Raw genomic sequence first — 20,788 nt, forward strand, 5'->3', positions numbered from 1 at the left:
TATGTTCAGTTCTTCATAAGCTCTGAGGAGAGACTTTGCATGTTGTTCTTTCATTAGTCTTAAAGCACTGAGATGATTGTCCACAAGGTCCCTTTTGAAAACGGAAAACAGGGGTTTAATTTTCCTCCATTTGGATGCATGGATGAAATTTTTTTTCCAGCAGTATCAGATTGTTCAAAATCAAGTCACTCTCAATGTCCTTCATGTTAATACTAAACACAATATTTACTCTTGTGAGACAAGCAAGTAGTTGGATTTTGGTTGACAGCCAGTCCTGCAAATCTTCCCAGAATGCCGCAGAATATATACAGTGGAAAAACAGATGATCAGTAGTTTCAATCTCAGTCTCACAAAAGTTGCAGTTATTGTGATCAACATTAAATCTCAGTCTTAGAAATTCATTTTATGGATAAATATTAGACATTATTTTGAAATGGACTCTTCAAAATAAAGGTCTGGAAGCCATCTCGAATTCATGGTTCTTGTCCAGTGTTAAAATACAATTACCGTAATTGATTTACCTATTTTAATGCAGAATAAATGAATAAAACGTATATACTAACACTACTACTACTACTACTACTACTAATAATAATAATAATAATAATAATAATAATAATAATAATAATAATAATAATGAGTCAGACTTCATTGAACAAGAAAGTTTATTTTCTCTGGAAAAAGTATACTTTAAAAAACATTATATTAAAAAGAAAAGGAAGGTCATAATGGTGTCAAAATTGATTTAATATGGGTCATAAGCCTGATAAAAAATTTGTGGAAAACTTTTGGAAATTTCTAGTTTGGGGAAAAAGCTCATGTGCAACAGCATAGAGTGCTCCAGGGATGAGGTATTTCTGTAGGCCAACCAGGAAGTTAGCATCGCCCTGGGTTCCCTCGACAAAAAGCCAATGGGATTTTCCCATTGGGTTTGGGATTATTGCAGAAAATAAGCTCAAACGTTTATGATACTTACACGTTTTGTTCAGCAAGATAATCTTCACAAATGAACATCACTTTTATGATTTTTTGAACGTTAGGCTATAAACTAACCACGGAACTCCACCACGGTTTCATGAACGTGAGTTCACACAATGTGGACGAGTCGGCGTGATGACATTTAGTAGTCTCATTTCGCCATTTGTTAGAAACCGCCTTTTTTTAAAGATTCACGAGTGGGATATTTACTGATGTATTTTATGTCGTAGAACAAAATGTTAAAATCTCTTCAGCTTGTGTTAACCGCAGACCTTATTTCAGGCATCCATCTAAAAACCTATTCAAATAACCCACTGACTTCCAGACGAGGGAACCGGAAGTGCTAAAATGCTAACTAATTTCCTGGTTTTAGGACTCATTCTTGTAGCACTCTATTGCCTCATTTCCTGCTAATCACTGAAATCCAGTTATCAGATTGGAAAAGGTAAATTGAAAACTAAAATGTGAAAGTTTAATGCAGCCCATATAGCTCCCTCGGGCTCAAGACAAGTCATGAAATACATAATCCATAGGTAGACATTATACATGCTGTACTCACATAAGTGTGGCACACTGACTGAAAACAAATTTAAGCAAAAACACAAAAGATTAAAGTGAGTAACAAGTAGGCTACTGTACAGTAAGAAAAACATATTTAACCACAAGTTGTACAAGTTTGTCATATACTGCATGTGACTGTGTTTACAAGTTGTTGTTTGTACAATTTTGATATGACAAAACTGTATTTTGTGGCTGCCAAAAATGTTAATGCTCAAGACATTTCACTTAATAGTCTGTCACTTTCTTTTACAGCTTGGAGATGAAATACTGCTTTATCATTTGACAGAATAAAACATGACTCCGAAGCATTTATATTCAACATGACTGAAGAGGTATTGCATGAGAAGTATGTAAACTCTAACACTATCTGGAAGTCACACAGAGATAGTGATGAAGTGCAGGAGGAGAGCAATTAGATTGTTGAGTGTCGTGGTTGTAGTGGCAGTAACGGTTTATCAGTGAGCACCAAGTTGTAATGTATGAGATTGCTACAAGTTGTTTTTCTCTCACACCACTTCAGTGTTTGAGAACATTGTGTCTCCTTTCCTTCCTGTCACTATGAGCGCTGTATGATTATATGCACCTCTGATTGGTGCAACACTGTTGTGCTGCACTGTGGTTTATGGTAAAAATAAAAGCTGTTAGCAAATCCCTTTGTTCTGCTTATCTTGATTGTGAGATACATCACTTGTTTCTCACGCAGTTCTTTATGTTTTAGTATTTTAAAATGTTGTAATACTTGCTGAAGGGTTTGAGAGATTGCTTATTAGTTACAGTTTGTGTCTAGGAGTGATACCTGGGTCAACATTATCATCAGTTTACAACAAAACTGCAATTGTGCCTTAACACAAAGACTTCTTTAAGTTTAAATATGATATTGAGGTAAAGCACCATACAAGTTTGTTAAGCTCCCTGTCTCTGTAGGTCATCAGAGGTGTTGGTAAGATCTGCACAAATTCATGCTGTTGAGAGTCAGTTACAGACTGAACAGTGGACAGGTCACATTTCAATAGCTGCCATCTTCGTGGAGCCGAACCATTTACAAACTAAAGCCATTCAGATACCCGGTAAACAATGATGGAAATAAAATAACTGCTCCAGCTGCAAAATAGTCTTAATATGTACAGTCGACATGTCCAATATGTCAACAAAAGTCAGGAGCCAAAGGCGTTCATGATGTATTGCTGATGGTTGAGAGCGTTATGCGAGAGTACTTACTGGTTAACAGTTTTAGTGAGAGTGAAAGGTGATGGGAGGTGTGGGGGGGGGGTTTGGCTCCTCCAAAGCGAATCACGACCGATTCTGTTTAAGCCTGTCGATGTGGTAACAGAGTTTAAGTGCAGGTCCCAGCTTCAGTCCCAGATACTTCATCATCATCTCACTTTTCAGCAAGAGCAGAGCGTCTCCGTCTATCTCCTGAAACAAATCACAGAACCGTGAGACTACTGTAGCGCACAGGCTGTTTCAGAGCCTTGTGGCTATGATAAGAAAAGCCTGGTCACTTTAAATATTAGTTTCCCCATCTGCTGATTTATATTCAGGACCACAGGATGATGTCCTGAATGATGTCTGCTACAGTTGTCTCATAACAGATTTTTAAGTTAAAATACGGACAACACCCAGAATGGACAACGCCGTGGTAGCGACCAGTCAATCACAAGGTAGCCACGCCCTAAAGCACACCCTGCTTTATGGTCTATTTGACTCTAAATGGGACCATAATTTACTAAATGAACATCATGCTGTATTGAAGAAGACTTGAAACTAGTGATTGAGACCATAAACTCATGTTTACAATGTTTACTGAGGTAATAAATCAAGAGAGAAGTAGGGTCATTTTCTCATAGACTTCTGTACAATCAGACTTCTTTCTGCAACCAGAGGAGTCGCCCCCTGCTGGCTAATACAAAGAATGTAAGTTTATGGCACTTCCACATTGGCTTCACTTTTCAGACCCGGAGCTTGCCCACTGGTTCCCTGCCTAACGCCCCAATGCATACTGGGATGTAAAGCTCTGTTCCAATATATTTAGCATTAGCCGTGGGCTACAGTATGAAGTGGTCTGGACTCACATGCTTCCTGAATGTGTCAGCGTGAGGTCCCAGGGCTTGGGGGTCAGCATCTTTGATGAACCAAATGACCTCCTCGACACCCCAGCTGGACGGGTCCTTACCAGCAGGACGCTTGCACTCTCCAGAGTCTGGCATCGGACTGTAAGCTATATAGGTAGCACAGTGAAACAGGTGGAGTGAAGATGATCAACATAATGGGAATCCAATTAAGCAAATAAACAACACACTAACAGTCCTATATGTCACCGTATAAGGCATTAATTCCACAGCATGAATTGAGAGCTTAAAGGAACATTTTTTGTGGAAATACAGTACTCTTATTCACTTTCTTGCTGAGAGTTAGATGAGAAGATCAATACTCTCATGGTGAAGTTACTCTCATCATTTAAATATGAAGCTACAGCCAGGAAACATAGCTTAGCATAAGGACTGAACACAGGGGGAAACAGCTAGCCTGGCTCTGTCTCAAGGTAACAAATTGTACCTATCAGCATCTCTAACTCATCAACACGTATCTTGCTTGTTTAATTTGTACAAAAACTCAAGTGTCAGTGTCGTGTGTCCAAACAATGTCAGTATGTTATGGACCTTTTTCGTATATAGCATATATAGCCCAGGCCACTTGCCCCTGAATAGTAACACTAGTATAGTACATCATAAAAAAACGCATAATATAGCATGTCATAAAAAGTCATAATATGTCCCCAAAAATGTCATAGTATAGTATGCCATAAAAAATGGCATAATATAGTATGTCATAAAAAATGTCATAGTATAGTGTGCAATGGAAAAAAAACATAATACATATGCCATAAAAAAATCACAATATAGTATGCAATAAAATGTCATAGTAGAGTATATCCCAAAAAATGTCACAGTATAGTATGCCATCAAAAATTATGATATAGTATACAATAAAAATGTCGTAAAATGTAAAAAAAAAAGAGTATATTCCCAAAAAAACAGTATAGTTTGCCATAAAAAAAATCATAATAGACCTATAGTATGCCATAAAAAGTGTCTTAAAAAATGTCATAGTATAGTACGTCACAAAATAGTCATAAGTCAGGATTTTCAGGAGACGTAAAATCTAGCAGAATTCCATAAATTAACTACACAGTGATTAAATTCATGCAAAATTCAGCATAGAACCTCTTAGGACAAATATACAAACAGTATTGAAAACAAGCTACAAAATGTAATGCCTCTGAAAATGGACTTTAAGCCTTTTTTTTTAATACTTTTTAAGACCCAGCGGACACCCTGTGTATTCTACTCATGCAAACAAAGGAAATCATCAAAGTCACAGCCCTTCCAGACATTTCTAGCTCCTTTGACAACTGTTAGATCTATCTGAAGATTTACGGTGAATGTCATACGACATAATAAGCTAATATTCTAGGAGAGTTTCAACCTAAATTGTTCAAAATTGCTTCAAAATTAAATTTTTCTAATGGAAAAATGAAGAAGTCAAGAGTGCAGGTTTGTTTTAGGGCTTTCTCAGATGAAAGGCTCTGCACGCCCACACAGGTGTTTTTAATTAACCTGACTGATTAGCTCCAGTTAAATGGTGCCTTCAAATGGGGTCGTAATTACCATAATCACGAGAAAAGTCCATATGAACGCCCCCCTCTTCTGGTATTCACGACCATTTCATTTTTTCACGTTAATTTTTTGGTGCATAATAAGTTAATATATTCTATTCTAATTTTTTTTCTACGTAATGTTTTAATCATTCTGAGGTAAATGTTGATATTCCCAATGGCCTCATCTTTTTCCTCTGTCATTATGCCTTTGCATTTACTGCATTTTGTTACCAGCTTGCTAGCTTGCTAAATCGTTAGCCTCGGTGGCTTTTAGTCGCCGACAGTAACGTTAATATTGCCGTTGCCTAGCAGTGTTCTCACGACTTTAACTACTGGAATGCCAAGCATCTCGTGTACACGACTTCTCATGTTGTAAACAAGAGTTCACGAGTTTCACTTAAAGGCACCGTGTGTTGGGCGGGGCTAAGATGGATGTGTGTTATCCCACTTTAACAGGTGCAATTAGAGAGAGAGTGATGTCAATCATGCACATTAATACACACCTCCACTGTCCTAATAGGAGGTCCAATCAGTCAAATAAGCGATAACACCTGTGCAGGTGGATTATGAGTGTACAGGACCTTTTAAAAGCCTTGGTAAAAAAAGCAGTTTAAAAGATGCAAACAAAAGCAGAATATACTTATAAAGCAAAATGTGCAGCCTCACCATTCCTGTTTACTTCCTGGAAGCTTCCTGGGCTTGATGCTTGTCTGCACAAGCCCATCGGGGTAGAGCAACTGCTGCCACGGTAACCATAGGCGTGTTTTGGTGGGTACTGTGATGTCATGACATTGAAGGCGGAGTCGCTGGGATCGACAGCGTAGCGCTTGGAGTCCACTGGAGGGTCACATAAGAAGTCATCAGGCATCGACGTCTCCGCTGGAAGAGGAATGACAGGAAGTTACATCAATGCCCATCTGGGAAATGTAGTCTTGTTAGTGCGGCAATGTTTTCACTTATTCTGTGTGTTTTTTATCAACTTCAAGGATTTTACTTTTTCTTTCAGACCAAAACACCATCTACAGTCTTATGTACTACATTAAACAGCAGTTACATTTTTTCATGTCCTTTTAAATATTGAGTTAAATGAGCTGTGTTAAAAGCCCCTTCAGCCGGTAACTGTATACGGACGTGAAACAGCTGAAAGGTAGTCAGTAATTCCTCTGAATGTGCTCTCTTTTGAGCTCGTCAATAATGTAGATGCCTGCTGGTTATGCCAGGGCTGTGCGGTTATGGATTTACCTGATGACAGATTTAGAAGATGGAAATACTCCTCTGAGATGATTCTGAATTGCCTCTACTTTGTGCTCACACAAAGGTCAAACGTATTTTATTGTATTCTGGAAAATCAATTATGTGATAAGATCTGCGCATGTGAGTTTGGAGGCTTATATACTGGCACACACACACAGTGCAGAACTGCCCTCACATCCTACAAAAGAAAGCTTGTTAATACTAGATACAGATATATTTCTATATCTATCCTTTTGCATCATTTTTCTTATATCTTTACAACCTAGCATCTCAAATATTCTTAAATAAACCATGTACATATTATAAAAAAAGACAAAATAAAACATTTTCTAATAAATGAATGTAAAATAAATATGAAATGATCCGTATTTGAAAGGGAGTGTACACTGCTTAGACAGTATCCTAAAAAAAATCCCTACAATACAGGGACTATTTTTGAGAGGCTTCTCAATTTCACCAGAAAGATGATTTACATATCTGTTTGGGTGGCACCACAGGGAGCCCACTGGTTTGTAATGTGTGTATATACTGTATGTGTGTATGTGTGTGTGTGTGTGTGTGTGTGTGTGTGTGTGTGTGTGTGTGTGTGTGCGCACGCTTCGCTTCTGAATGTCTACAGTCTGACATCAAACACTTTTTCACGATTTGCAAGAACAAAGAGCAAACCGTTGGTCCTTGACACATGAGATTCCCATTCCCACCTCAAATACTCTAAAGGCAGCCTTTAAATATTTGCTTATTCAGAGCAGGACAGACAGAGGGAGGGGGGAGGAGAGAAAAAAAATGAAAGCGAGACAGAAAGGATGGCTGTGTGAAACGTATTTCTTTTTGTGGAAGAATTAAAAAATGTCAGATTTTCTCCAGAGCCTATACGCAGGAAAGGAAAGCTAGACGCAAAGATTGAAAGGGAATAAGAAATAACATGTTTGAGTTATGTTTTAAGGCGTGTATTTCTCATTTTAAAGCATGTCAACATAGACACTAGTTTTTGATTCAACATGCACAGCGAGAGTGTAATGGTTTACATCTAAAAGCATATCTTGTCACAGAGAACAAGTCATCTGTGTATTTTAGAGAACAAAGACGCCACACTGACAAGTGTGTATTTTAGCACTGAATTTAAGTCGCAGTCAGAGCGGGGTAGCAGACGGATGGAAAAGATAAGATAAAAAAATAAAGAGAGGAAAGGGAGGGTGCATTTCATACCACAAAGTCACACCACCAAGTCAAGCTGTGAGAGTATAATAAGTGTAAAAATGTAAGGACACCCTTTCTCGTACTGAATGGCTTCAGGTCTCTTTAAAAAAAAATAATCAGACCCTGTAACTTGAATCAAACCCCTTGCTTCTCTTACCGTTAAATGTCCTGATTTCACTCGTCATGTTACTGGATAGAAAAGCTTCTAAAGAGTAATATGTGTGTCTGTGTGTGGTGTTACCTGTTAGGACTTGTGGTGTGGCAGAGTGGGGGACAATAGCAGCGTCCTGTGGGATGGAGCCCATCTCAGGTCCCGGTGTGCTGCTGGGAGGAGAGTTACCTAGTGGGGACATCACCATCCTGGGCTTCAGCTACACAGGCACACACACACAAATATATATGCACATGAATCAATGGGGTGTTCATGTTTAATTCTCATTACACATCAGAAAACAAAACTGTTGGATCAATGAAAAAAAATCTTCGATCCTCACCGTTAGTGGGGGGGGGGGGGGAAAGTAACGTTTGGCCAATGGGTGGCGCCACAGTGTTCTGTGGTAGCAAATATAGCTGAGGCTTACGAGAATTTGGTCATTAGTTTTAGCCATATTCTTTCACTTAAAGGGATAGTTTGGGTGTTTTGAAGATGGGTTGTATTATGTACTTATCCATAGTAGGTGTATTAGCTACAGTAGATGAAGGTCGGTGTGCCCCGAGCATCGAGAAACAGACAGGAGTACCAACACCGGAGCAAAGCATTACAGTGCTTTTGATGGCAGAAAAACGTATTTAACCACCTAAGAGGTTCACTTAAAAAAATCAATATCAGTTTAAGTGTACGTTATATTTAGAATATTTTCACTGCTTTATCTTGCCATCAGAAAAGCCCTTTCCTTCTCCTTTTCGATGGGGAACTGAACTGAAAGTGAAAAGCCAGCAGGCTCAGATGACAAAAACAGTGCAGATATGTTTCACTTTCAGTTCAGTACGCTGTTGAAAAATATTCTAAATATAGCATACACTTAAACGGATATACATTTTTTTAGGTGGGCCTTTCTTTTAGGTGGCTAAAATAAGATTTTCCGCTGTCCCCTCATACACCCGCACTTACAAAATACATACAAAACACCCAAACTATCCCGTTAAGTGTTTAAATAGGGTGTAAATTTGGACCCATTGGTGGCACTATTAAAACCAATTCCATTTTTAACAGTACGACCACTAAAAATATCAGCACCATACCAGTAATAATAGCAATCCCATTACCATTATAATGATGTTGATGCCAATAACAGTACCAATTTCAACTCCAAGAATTATAGCAAAATCAATATTTCTAATACTGGCACAAAAGGTACCCAGTTGAGTTTTTGACCACTAGCGGCACTATGGAGCAATGTTTTGATGAGTGGGTCGCTCATTTGTTTGGATCTCCTGTTCTGTTAGCATGTATGTGACAATCATATAACTACTAGGGCTGTCAATCGATTAAAGTATTTAATCGGGATTAATCGCATGATGGTCCATAGTTAATCACGATTAATCGCAAATTAATCGCAATTTTGTTTATCTGTTCAAAATGTACCTTAAAGGGAGATTTGTCAATAATTTAATACTCTTATCAACATGGGAGTGGGCAAATATGCTGCATTATGCAAATGTATGTATATATTTATTATTGGAAATCAATTAACAACACAAAACAATGACAAATATTTTCCCAGAAACCCTCACAGGTACTGCATTTAGCATAAAAAATATGCTCAAATCATAACATGGCAAACTGCAGCCCAACAGAAAACAACAGCTGTCAGTGTGTCAGTGTGCTGACTTGACTATGACTTGCCCCAAACTGCATGTGATTATCATAAAGTGAGCACGTCTGTAAAGGGGAGACTCGTGGGTACCCATAGAACCCATTTACATTCACATATCTGGAGGTCAGAGGTCAAGGGACCCCCTTGAAAATTGCCATGCCAGTTTTTCCTTGCCAAAATTAAGCGCAAGTTTGGAGCGTTATTTATCTCCTTCGTGACGAGCTACTATGACATGGTTGGTACCAATGGATTCCTTAGGTTTTCTAGTATCATATGATACCAGTATCTTCACTCTAGCTTTAACCTAAAAATCGCAAGTTGCGTTCATGCATTAAAGAAATTAGTCGCGTTAAAACACATTTGTATAATATAAATATAATATAATTAACGCGTTATTATCGCATTAACTTCGACAGCCCTAATTCCTACCGACAGCTTTCACGCTATTCCACTGATCGACAGTTGCAAGCTATGTAAATGTGGATGTATACATTGCAGGTTTTAATATGTGTCTGTTTGCAAACCAGGATATAGCTTCAAAATATAGCACTGTGTCGCACACAGTTAACAAAATGTGCTGGTTAACTCTCTCTCAGAAGCAAATTATTAATAATTCAAATAAAGCGATGACTGACTCACCTTATAGCCAGGTTTCCTGCCTCTCTTCTTTGGGGCCTTGAGAGGCGACAGAGGCAACAGAGGCGACAGAGGCTCAACGTAGTGACTCTGGAACTCCAGTTTACGGATCGGAGGCCGTCCTCGCTTCCTGCCAGGTACCTTGACCTGGGGCCCCGCTATGAACTGGGGGCCGAGAGCGGGAGTCTGCATCTCTGAGCCGGCAGACAGGGAACTCATCAGACCTGAGAGAGACGGGAAAGATTTTTTAAATGTAAATTCAAAGTAACAGGAAGTGGCAGCTTTAAACTGCACGCACCACTGCCTCGGCTCCAAACTGGAGCGGAAACTTAGATGTGCAAGTGAGACTACCCCCTTCACACACACACACACTCACTCTCTCTCTCTCTCTCTCTCTCACACACACACATACACACACACACACAGAGTAACTATAGGAAATAGTAGAAACAAAGCCACATAAAGCTTTGTACTCCATCACACCCCTCCCCCCCTCCAACTGCAAAGATTGCAATAAATATCATTACTGCACAGAGGGACAAAGACACACACACACACACGTACGCACGCACATGCGCACACACACACACACACACACACACACATAAACACACACAAACACAGGAAGTGAAAGCAAAGCACATATACCCACAACACCCACATGATCAAACAATCAATCAAAGTGCACATTCACACACACACATAGCAGTGTTTCAAGTGTTTGTCTTGGCACCATTCATCCACATGGCCATGACTTTCACAATACATCCCCCCTCTCCATCATTTCATTCATGCAACACAATCGCTTACCTGAAATGGCCTTTGAATCGGAAGCTCTGTGCTGATTGCGCTTTTCTTTTTTTTACAGAGGCTGATGCTCTACTAATATTATTCTTTTATTTCTGATAGCTAAATAATATGATACAGAAACGGCTTGATTTCAGTGCAAAGAGACTGTTGTCATTGCAAAAAGAGGTAAAAAACAGGAACAGACAGAGCAGACATGAATATGCATGGTGCCTCTCAGACCAAACCACATAGAAAAAATCTTCAAAATTAGCACGAGATGATCATTGTGAGGATTGCCTACCATGCACACAGCCGTCTTGGTAATCACTTGTCTGTGTGACGCTCTGCTCCAGCAGCAGGTTTGTGAATAATCCCCTGATGGATCTCCCACAGCCTGCCTCTGCTGTTCTCTGCTGCTGCTACACACTGTCAAGAAACCGGCAACTCTGTGTGTGTGTGTGTGTGTGTGTCTCTCTCTCTCTCTCTCTCTCTCTCTCTCTCTCTCTCTCTCTCTCTCTCTCTCTCTCTCTCTTCCTCAATCTCCAACCACCTTCCTCCAAAACAACCCCCTCCTCCTCTTCCCCTTCTACCCTAACCCCCTTCCTCTGTGTCCCCTTTCAGTCGTCATAGCAACACGCCTCTAACATCCCGCGGCAGCCGGCAGACGTGCTGAGCTCAAAACGATGTCTGCGTGTGTGTGTGTGTGTGTGTGTGTGTGTGTGTGTGTGTGTGTGTGGGGGGGACTGTAATGTAATTACAGTTGCCACAGCTCAGGGTTTCTCTTTTCTGTGTTCAAAAAGCTCAGAGCGGGCGACAAGGGATTCACGCTGTGCAGTGTTTTGTGCTACAAGCGTTCGGGTTACAAACTGTAATCTGTCCTCAAATTATTTCTGGAGAAAATTTCTGCACAGGCAGCATGTTTTAATGTCCAAACATTGTAGCAAAATCCCTAATAAATTACATGTTTTAATCCGTCATAAATGCTTGAACTTTTTGTCACACAGTCAGTGGCTTTCAGGTGAAGAGATCAATTTCTCTGTAAACATCAAAAGGTTCCAGCAGCAGCAGCATCCCCGCAGGATTACTCCCCTGCTTTTGTTTGTGATAAAAGATCATATTGCTGTCAAAGCTCACAGCCTTCCTTTTATTTATAGACTTCCTCTGCCTTTATGTCACGCCATGTATGCTGCTTTTTTGTTTTTGTCTATAATAAACAACATGGAAAGAAAAAAAGACCAGCCAAAGGCAAGGTTGAGCGTGCTTTACCCGCTAAGGTGCTGGTATTAAAAAGAAAAAGCAGTCTCCAGAGGGTTTATTTCGCTCTTCATAGTTTACAAGTGTAGAGCACAACTCAGGTTTTTTCCCCCCCTTCAAAACCACATTATCGATTAGCTACGCTCAGGGTTGCTATGCCGATTCCCGTTCGCGGTCAAAGAAGCCACGTTGGTGGGTTTTTTAACGCTCAATCAAAATCAGGTTAACCTTTCGCGGGGAGGATCAAACGCCGGCGTGCCCTCGCTCGCACGCAGAGCCGCTTGCCAGCGTGTAAAGAGATTTGTCAGGAGTCGGCTGTAAAGCGGTCGCTCACGAGCTGTTTTAACACCGAATGTGACAGGGCCGGACAAATTGCAGCGTTTCATTACTTGAAACCCATACGTGATAATAAAGAAAAAAGGGGAAATAAACAGCAAGGTCAGGACAATGAGGCTGTATGATATGGAGTGCTGGCACACACATTGACCATGATGGTATAGGAGGCCCATGTGTGTGTGTGAAGGAAGGGACCCATAAATCATAAAAGTAATTACACAGTGAGATTAATCCTGATGTCCCTCCTCAATCAGTCCTGTCCCATTACAGCGCATCACATTACAGACAGAGACAGACTGAGAGAGAACAGATAATCATCTTTTACTTTAAAAGAATTGGATACGAGGGGGGGAAGCCCATTAACACTGGCTGACAATGTGAGGCAGCAACACCAGTTTTTTTTTACAGGCGAGGGGACAGATTTGCACCACTGCACCCTAACACAATACATTTGGGAACGCAGCCCCATTTGTTTATGGCTAATTAAGCAATTAAGGGATCGGTGAACCCCTACGCCCAATTTCATTTTCCGACTAGGGGATATTGTCTCCTTTTTGGGGAGCTGAGTGTTAGAGGGAAGGCATTTGAAAGCTGCTGGAGCCCACTGTTATGGCCAAAGTAATGCAGCAATGATCAGCAATGATTAGCATAACTTAATCACCGGCTTCAGGGGACGGAGATTTGTATCTGTTTTCACTTATGCGGAGGGGAAACTGCAATGAATTATGCTAATGCTTCACTAAACTGCACACCTACACGCATATAAACAAACAGTCGAAACACTGTCTCACACACACACACACAAAAATGCATGCATAAAATAATTGCATTTTAACTAGAAACTATATAGCCTCGCCTGGTTGTCTGGAATAGATTTAGTGTGTGTGTGTGTGTGTGTTCTCTCTAATCAATGTAACAAACCCCTTGAATTTATTTACAGCTCAGGCAGGGCGTCGCCATGGTAACAGACGGTGAAATCGGATCCTGCGCCAGAGTCATGTGATAATGTGGGAATAAATAAACGCATAAACAACAATGTGTGTATTAAATAAGGCAAGCAAACACACACACACACACACACACACACACACACACACACACACTCACACACACACACACACACACACACACACACACACACACACACACACACACACACTCACACGCATACACACACACACACTGCTCCTCCTTATCTCCACTGAGCTCCTTCATAACACAACACACTCCAAAAGAAAGGGAAGGTGGAGAGGATTGCTCTTTTCATCAGCTATGGGTCAGGGGTGGAAAAATGACAGAATTTAATGAATCACATCCAGGAGAATCTAAATGCTTTCTTCTCTCTCTCTCTCTCTCTCTCACACACACACACACACACACGTCTAAATAGACAGAACACGTTTGAAAACAACTTCTTGAGCTGGTCTGTTTCCCTTTAATGATGTTAAACAGTGGTGGAAAGTAACTATGTACATTTACTAAAGTACTGTATGTCATTTTAATTTTTTTTAGGTATTAGAAGTATTCCCATTTCCACTGCTTTACACTTTAAGTAGTGGACGTATAAATATTTTCTGTATTTTTTACTCCACTGCATTTTTCTGACAGCAGTTAGGTTTAGGGAAAACTTCACGGTTGAAAATACGTACGGAAACAACGTAACATAAGTACAGAAAACATGTAAAAAAACGACTAACGTAAATTACAAAACAAAACACTGGTTTCCTGGTTAAAAGTCCTGTGTTTTTTGGACCTATCCACCTCCCCACATGTTACTAGCTCTGAGCGTAGCATATTTACGTGGATGCGTTTACATTGCAGTCAGTACAGACTACATGGCGTACAACTGACGCGCCACAAGCACGAAAGGTGTTCTTATTGCACGCTAAATGCCTTGAGAATTATCGTGGCATTCATACACCTTTTTGTGTGAACTGCTTTAATGCATCTGTATTAATCTTCCAGTAATGTAATTTAAAATAATATAACATATATAGCTAAGATACATTTTTGTATGTTGTATTTTTACATTGTGAATACTTCTTCCACCACTGATGTTAAACTGAAACACCATACCAACTACATTCCAGCAGATACTGGCAGTCTGGCCAAATCACCCCTTCAAAATAAAGTGCTTTTTTTAAGAATGAACTCTTACTTTGAGCGCAGGTGTCGGGGGCCTGGCTCCTCAGCCTCCGCCCAACTGGCTCTGACTCCGCCTCCGAGTCCACCAGCTGCCAGCAGCCCCGCCCCCGGTTGTCACGGCGATCCAAGCGCAGACGAAGGCGTACACCCTTGCTGAGAACGCCAGGTAACCACGCAACAGGACGAGGAGGAGGAGGGGATAGTTCCAGGTAGGAGTCAGGGTTGAGATCTCGCGTGCCTCGCAGTCTCATGCCCTCGCAGCCAGCCAGGGGGAGGCGAGATACATCACACTGGAGAAAACAGTCAGAAACAACGATATACAGTACATCCAATGTTGGACTGGTTGGCCTGCTGTCAAATGTGAATGTATTCACAGTTCATTTTTTAACGAATCGGAATTGTACTAATCCCCCTTTGCACACGATGAAGTGCTGAAGTGATGAAGTGCTGCAATATTCCATTTCTCATCATTAATCGTGTCCTCGACAAATTAATTTCAGACCCTTCAATCAGACAAAAATGAGTGTAGAAACGTCAAACAGCAGGCATACTGAAGGAAAGATGGAGATTGAAAGGAAGAGACGGGGAGAGTGGAAAGAGCATTAGAGGAGAAAAAAAGAAAGTGGGAAGGCGGTTTGTGTAATTACACCAGTGTGTGTTGAGAGGTCAAAGAAATAAACTGGTGGCAAATGGGAGAATATGACTTTGCTAATGACAAAAGCATCGGGGACAATGTGTCTATTGTGCTTTAAAGTGAATGCAATTTGGCCTCCGGGGTGCTGGATTTACTGATTAACGTTAACTAAGTAAGCTTTCAGTCTCCTCTGTATTGGATGGAACAAAGAGAAGAGGGGAAGAGGGCAACGAGGGGAGCTGTGGAACTTTGTGAAGCTGATGGAAATGTTCACATTATCACCCATTACCCTGATCTGCAAGCAGTTCTTATTTTCTGTTTGGTGGTTGTTAGTCCTCCAGTAATTACCGTTGGAGAGGATACCCAGGGCTTTATTTACCACGATCAGGCTTACAGCATATAATGTGTGCAATTTTATAGCTTATTTTGCCTACTTAGTGGTTAGATGTTGGGTTGCACCATTAGACAACATGACTTCTAACGAATTCTGTCTCTTCACAAAAACTAAGTATATACAGAGCACAGTATGGTTTAAACAAAGACTTCTTCATTCCAACGGTTTGTGGATTATCAGCAAATACAATTTGACAGGGATGGAAGGAGGGCCATAAAATATGACTAAATCATTTATCTAAACTGTAATCAGATATTATGTATTAACATGTTAACCATCATGGTTTAGCGTGTCAACATTAGCCAATTAGCTGTAAACAAAGTGCAGCTGAGGCTGATGGGAATGTCATTAGTTTTGCAGGTATTTTGGACACATTGACCCGATGATGGTGTAAGAGGAAATGTCGGGGGATCACCAAGGTTTTTAGGTTTCATCCTCTGGGCACCATGAATGTCTGTTCCAAATTCAATGGCAATCCATCCAATAGTTGTTGACTAAAAAACAAAAATGTAAATTTCATGGTGGCACTAGAGGAAAAGCCAGGAGATCATCAAAGTCAGGATCGCCTGGGGATTACGACTGGTTGCACAAAATGTCCTACAGCTGTTGAGACATTCCAGTCTGGCAACAAAGTGGTGGACAAACTTCATACCAACCAAACGTCAGACAGACCTAGAATACCGTTTTCATAGCCACGCCGCTCATGTGGCTAAAGAATACTCAAAAAACAAAAAAAGCACAAGCACACTAAAAGCTACTCAGTTAAAAACAGTGATTGTAATCCCTAATTTAGAACTATCCTACATAGGACAGAATGAGAAGGTATAGGAATTAAAAGGTACATTGTGTAGGACTTGGCGGCATCTAGTGGTGTGGTTGCAGATTGCAACCAACTGAGTACCCCTCCACTCACCCCTCCCTTTCCAAGACTGCGGTAACGTGAGCCGCCGAGCGCCAAAAAACGTGGTTCCTCACCCAGAGGCCACCCTTATCATAATAACACCACTTTAGGAGCAGTTTCACGAGCGTGTCGGAGAACTACGGTGGCCTTCAGGTAACGTACAAACGTGAAAGGCTCTCTCTAGAGCCAGTGTTTGGTTTGTCTATTCTGGGCTACTGTAGAAACACGGCGGAGCAACATTGCAGACTCCGTGAAGAGGAGCTACTCCCTATGTAGATATGAAGGACTCATTCTAAGCTAACAAAAACACAATGATTCTTAGTTTCAGGTGATTGTACACTAATGAAAACACAGTTATGAATATCATATTCCATTTCTGCTAATAGATCCTCCGAAATGTTACACAGTTCCTTTAAGATGAGTTAAATAAAACTGCTGGGGAAAAGAAAAAGGGCAAAATGTTTCAACAGTAGGCTACTTTTACCGAATCGACAAATTCCCTACACAAAAAAAGCACTTCATCCATTGAAAGGTTTTTTGTTTGTTTGCAAAAAGTGTAAATTAATAAAAATCAAAGGAGAAACATGAGAAAAGAAAAACGCAGTGAAAACCTGGCACATTAAAAGAGCAGATAAAACATTTTTGGAGAGCTGAACTGTCAGCTTCGATCAGGTCGGAGGTGATAAAAATCTGCCCTCAACCCCAATATTTCATATTTACCAAGAAAAATCAGATACATCAAACAGGCATCCTAAAAAACATGAAAGGAGATGGTTCCTCACACACACACACACACACACACACACACGCACACACATAGCTGCTATCTGTAGCACCGTGAAACAACCAGATTGAAAAAAAGTTGATGAAACAGAGCGCAACCCACATGCTCGCACGCACACATGCACGCACGCACACACACACACACACACACACACACACACACACACACACACACACACACACACGAGGGAATGCTTCTGTCTCCATCTAAAGGCTCTGAGTCCCATGAGAGCAAAAAAACTACTTTATCTTGCCACTCTGCCAAAACACTTGTGGCTTGGAGCCTCGCCAGGAGAGTAGCTGTTGGAGAGATTTCTTTAACAAAATCAAACACTAACGGACACACACGCATTCCCACACACACACACGCACGCACGCACACACACATGCGTACACACACAGCTGCTGTTCGGTCCCATAAGCTGTGGAAGACACAAGCAGTGATGGAGAAAATGCCTGAGTGGACTGAGAGAAACTCGGTCTGATGGCTTTGCTAGAATGACCTACATAATACAACTTACATAAATATTTCCAAGGTAGAATTGAGATAAAGTGTATATTTTGTGCAAAGTAGAGCGAATATTAAATATTACTATTATATTAAATTTTGGAATAATGGTTTTAATAGATTGATTTACTGGCGAGATTAATTATACATTATATATAAGTTAACAGAGCACATTCTCAAATCTGGCATTTGCAATACTTACATGTGACCCTTTGGCCGATTAAGTCCTGGTATGATCACAGTGTAAGTTATTTAATATCTAATTATTTTATAATTATCTTCATTATCAATTACTCTGACAATTATTTTATTTATTAAGCAGGGCTTAAGTTGACAGAATCTTTGTCCGATCATCAGTTCAAAACACAAAAATATTCAATTTATAATGAATTTGAGAAGCTGCAGGTAGTGAATTTGTGGAATTTCTTTGTTTAAAAACATGGCTGAAACGATTAATTATTAAGATTATTGCAGACTGTGCTGTTGTTGATTGCCTAATTTGATTAATTGAGTAATCATTGTAGTCATTGCATTCAGATTTGGCATTAAATGTCACCTCCTGTCTGCCAGAATGTCAGAACGTTATGCTCCTTGTACGATGTATTTGGGGTCAAAAGTGGAATTTTGGGCAAAAAAACCTGACAGAAAATCATCCAGCATTCTGCTTTCAGTCACGCTGCTGTTTATGAGAGTGCATCTGCTTTCTCGTCGTGAACACTGACCTTCATCTACGCAACGCTATGCCTGTGTGTTAGGTGTGAAAGCCTCTTCTCTTAGTTTTATACAGTCACTGTGAAAGGAGCAATAATGTGCCACCCATATATTTCCCTCTGCAATTCAGCGCTGACTGTCTTTTCTTTATTAAAAAGCTTTCTCAAACTTGCGAAGGCTCAAAACAAACTGTTCAATGTCTCTGCGTTTGTGTCACAACAGCAACAACTGAAGGCTATTCTGTAATTCTTGTTGTTTCAAGAGTACTTCATTAGAAATAAGCTATTAAGTCATTCAGTTTGACCCCACGACTGCAGACATGTGCAGCGCCATCTGGACTTGGTAGCTGAAATGATGGATCGCAAACTTCGTCCATGATATAACTTTGATTTCAGGCCTTGGTTTTTATGGACCCACGTTAGTGGGTAGTGAAATATTTGCAGATCATGTTGCATATTTGTGAATTGTCTTCTGTGGATTATAACTATTATCTACAGATCTGCTGCAGTACCAATCGGACAAAATTCTGTAAACAAACAGGAGTGTAGTGTAGATATCACTTTACATGTAAACCTTAAAATACGTATTTACAGAGTAAGTTATGCGTATTTGCAAATCGCCCTGTATTTTTGTGGATGTGACTTTACACAACACAAATACAAAAATACATGTTTGTGGATAGTGAAATATTTGCAGATCATGGTACACAAAAAAAATCACACTAACACCCACTGTGCAAAGGTGTGCATGTTTTCTGCACGGACTATTTCTTTGCGTGGAAATGCAGTCCTTTTCCTGCAAAAAAGTGCAATCAATTATTAAACTTTTATTTTCAGTGGGGCATATTTTGGCACATTTTTTGCTCCTGCTGAGATGAAAGAAGAGGGAGAAGCGGTTGCAGTGGTCTCTTTACTATTTGCATTCACACCACCACTACTGCATGTTTGCATTGTGGCCTCAAGCAAATTCTGTCTGGTCTGATGGGGGGGGTGGAGGGGGTCAACGGTTAACTGTCAGAATATTTAATGTGAACCCACTGCTATCTGAAAAACAGGCTGTGTGTGTATAACTGACTTTAGGCAAATGGGGATAAACAATGGCATGCAGCATATGCAATCAACTTTTTGGGGTGTGTCACGAGAAAAAAAAATATATTTTTGCCATGACAATAATAATAAAATAGGTCTACTTACAGGATATGAAATCAAAGATGAGTTTAGTATAATTTCTGATGGAAATTGAATAGTAGGCCTATATTAAGTCCTCTAATAGGAGTCTGAAGTAACATAATGACATTATAGCAGGCAACATCTCTATAATTAGGCTATTTCTATAGAATTCTGTGTGTTTATTGAAGACTTCAAAAATATATTACTATTTTTTACATTATTTTATTTTACAATCATCTTACAAAATGTTAACATAAGAAATGCCTCTGAGTTTTATGACAGAGTGTGTGCTTCATATCATTACCTATATATCTCGATGGAGTCGATTCAACGGCGGGATGGATCCATCATCTCTCCTCCAGAGCAGCAGCAGCAGCAGCAGCAGGCTGCCTGCAGCGTGCAGACGCTCAGCCGGCGCATGGAGCAGCAGAAGCGGCTGCAGGAGCACCGGGAACTCTCGGCTGTCGGGTCAGTCCGGGTTCCACCCCTCCTGCAGCGGGGAAGGAAGCGAGCGAGCGAGCACCGCGGCGGGCTGGAGAGTCTGGAGAGTCGCAGTTTTGACCTTCCTCGACGCTGTCCGGAGATTTATTTTTTTTTAGCAGGAAGTTGCAACGTCCTCAGAGAGGCGCAAGTTGGAGGGAAACGTGACACTGAATCGTTGCTGGTGTCGGTGAGGAGGATGATGATGATTTGCCTATCCGGCGTTAAAGCTGCATCTCATTTACCTGCTGCTGGTTCACAGACAGAGAGAGGAGAGATAGACAGCATAAATAAAACAGGAGCACTCTCAAACTGAAGAGGTTCAGCCTCCAGCCTCCTTTTGATAACCCCCAAAACACTCCTTTATAGATAATGTCATTAATTATATTGCCATTTATTGTGTCTTATAATTAAGATATTTAGTTAGTTATTATATGGTAACGGTGTGCAGATAGTTAAGATATGTTTGCAGATATGCTGCTTTAACTCTATTAGCGTAAAATGACACATAGGCCTACATTTAACCTCTCTTTGGACCAGCATTAAGAGATCTACTGTAGGAAAGATCTCTTGATAAACTGGT

The 20,788-nt window shown here is 40.4% G+C and overlaps 1 protein-coding gene across 1 annotated transcript; it reads right to left on the reverse strand.

Moving 5' to 3' along the window:
* Window positions 1-647: 647 nt before the first annotated feature.
* On the reverse strand, window positions 648-20,462 carry scml4 (Scm polycomb group protein like 4). Its single transcript, XM_074615443.1, has 7 exons — window positions 20,030-20,462; window positions 14,639-14,915; window positions 10,105-10,325; window positions 7,890-8,019; window positions 5,864-6,076; window positions 3,612-3,757; window positions 648-2,955 (listed from the first exon to the last, which is right to left on the reverse strand). The coding sequence occupies exons 2-7, from the start codon at window positions 14,874-14,876 to the stop codon at window positions 2,830-2,832; spliced, it is 1,074 nt and encodes a 357-aa protein (XP_074471544.1). The 5' UTR covers window positions 14,877-14,915; window positions 20,030-20,462; the 3' UTR covers window positions 648-2,829.
* Between the last annotated feature and the right edge of the window lie 326 nt (window positions 20,463-20,788).

The sequence above is a fragment of the Sebastes fasciatus genome, chromosome 18 (genome assembly GCF_043250625.1).
Source record: "Sebastes fasciatus isolate fSebFas1 chromosome 18, fSebFas1.pri, whole genome shotgun sequence".
Lineage (NCBI taxonomy): Eukaryota > Metazoa > Chordata > Actinopteri > Perciformes > Sebastidae > Sebastes > Sebastes fasciatus.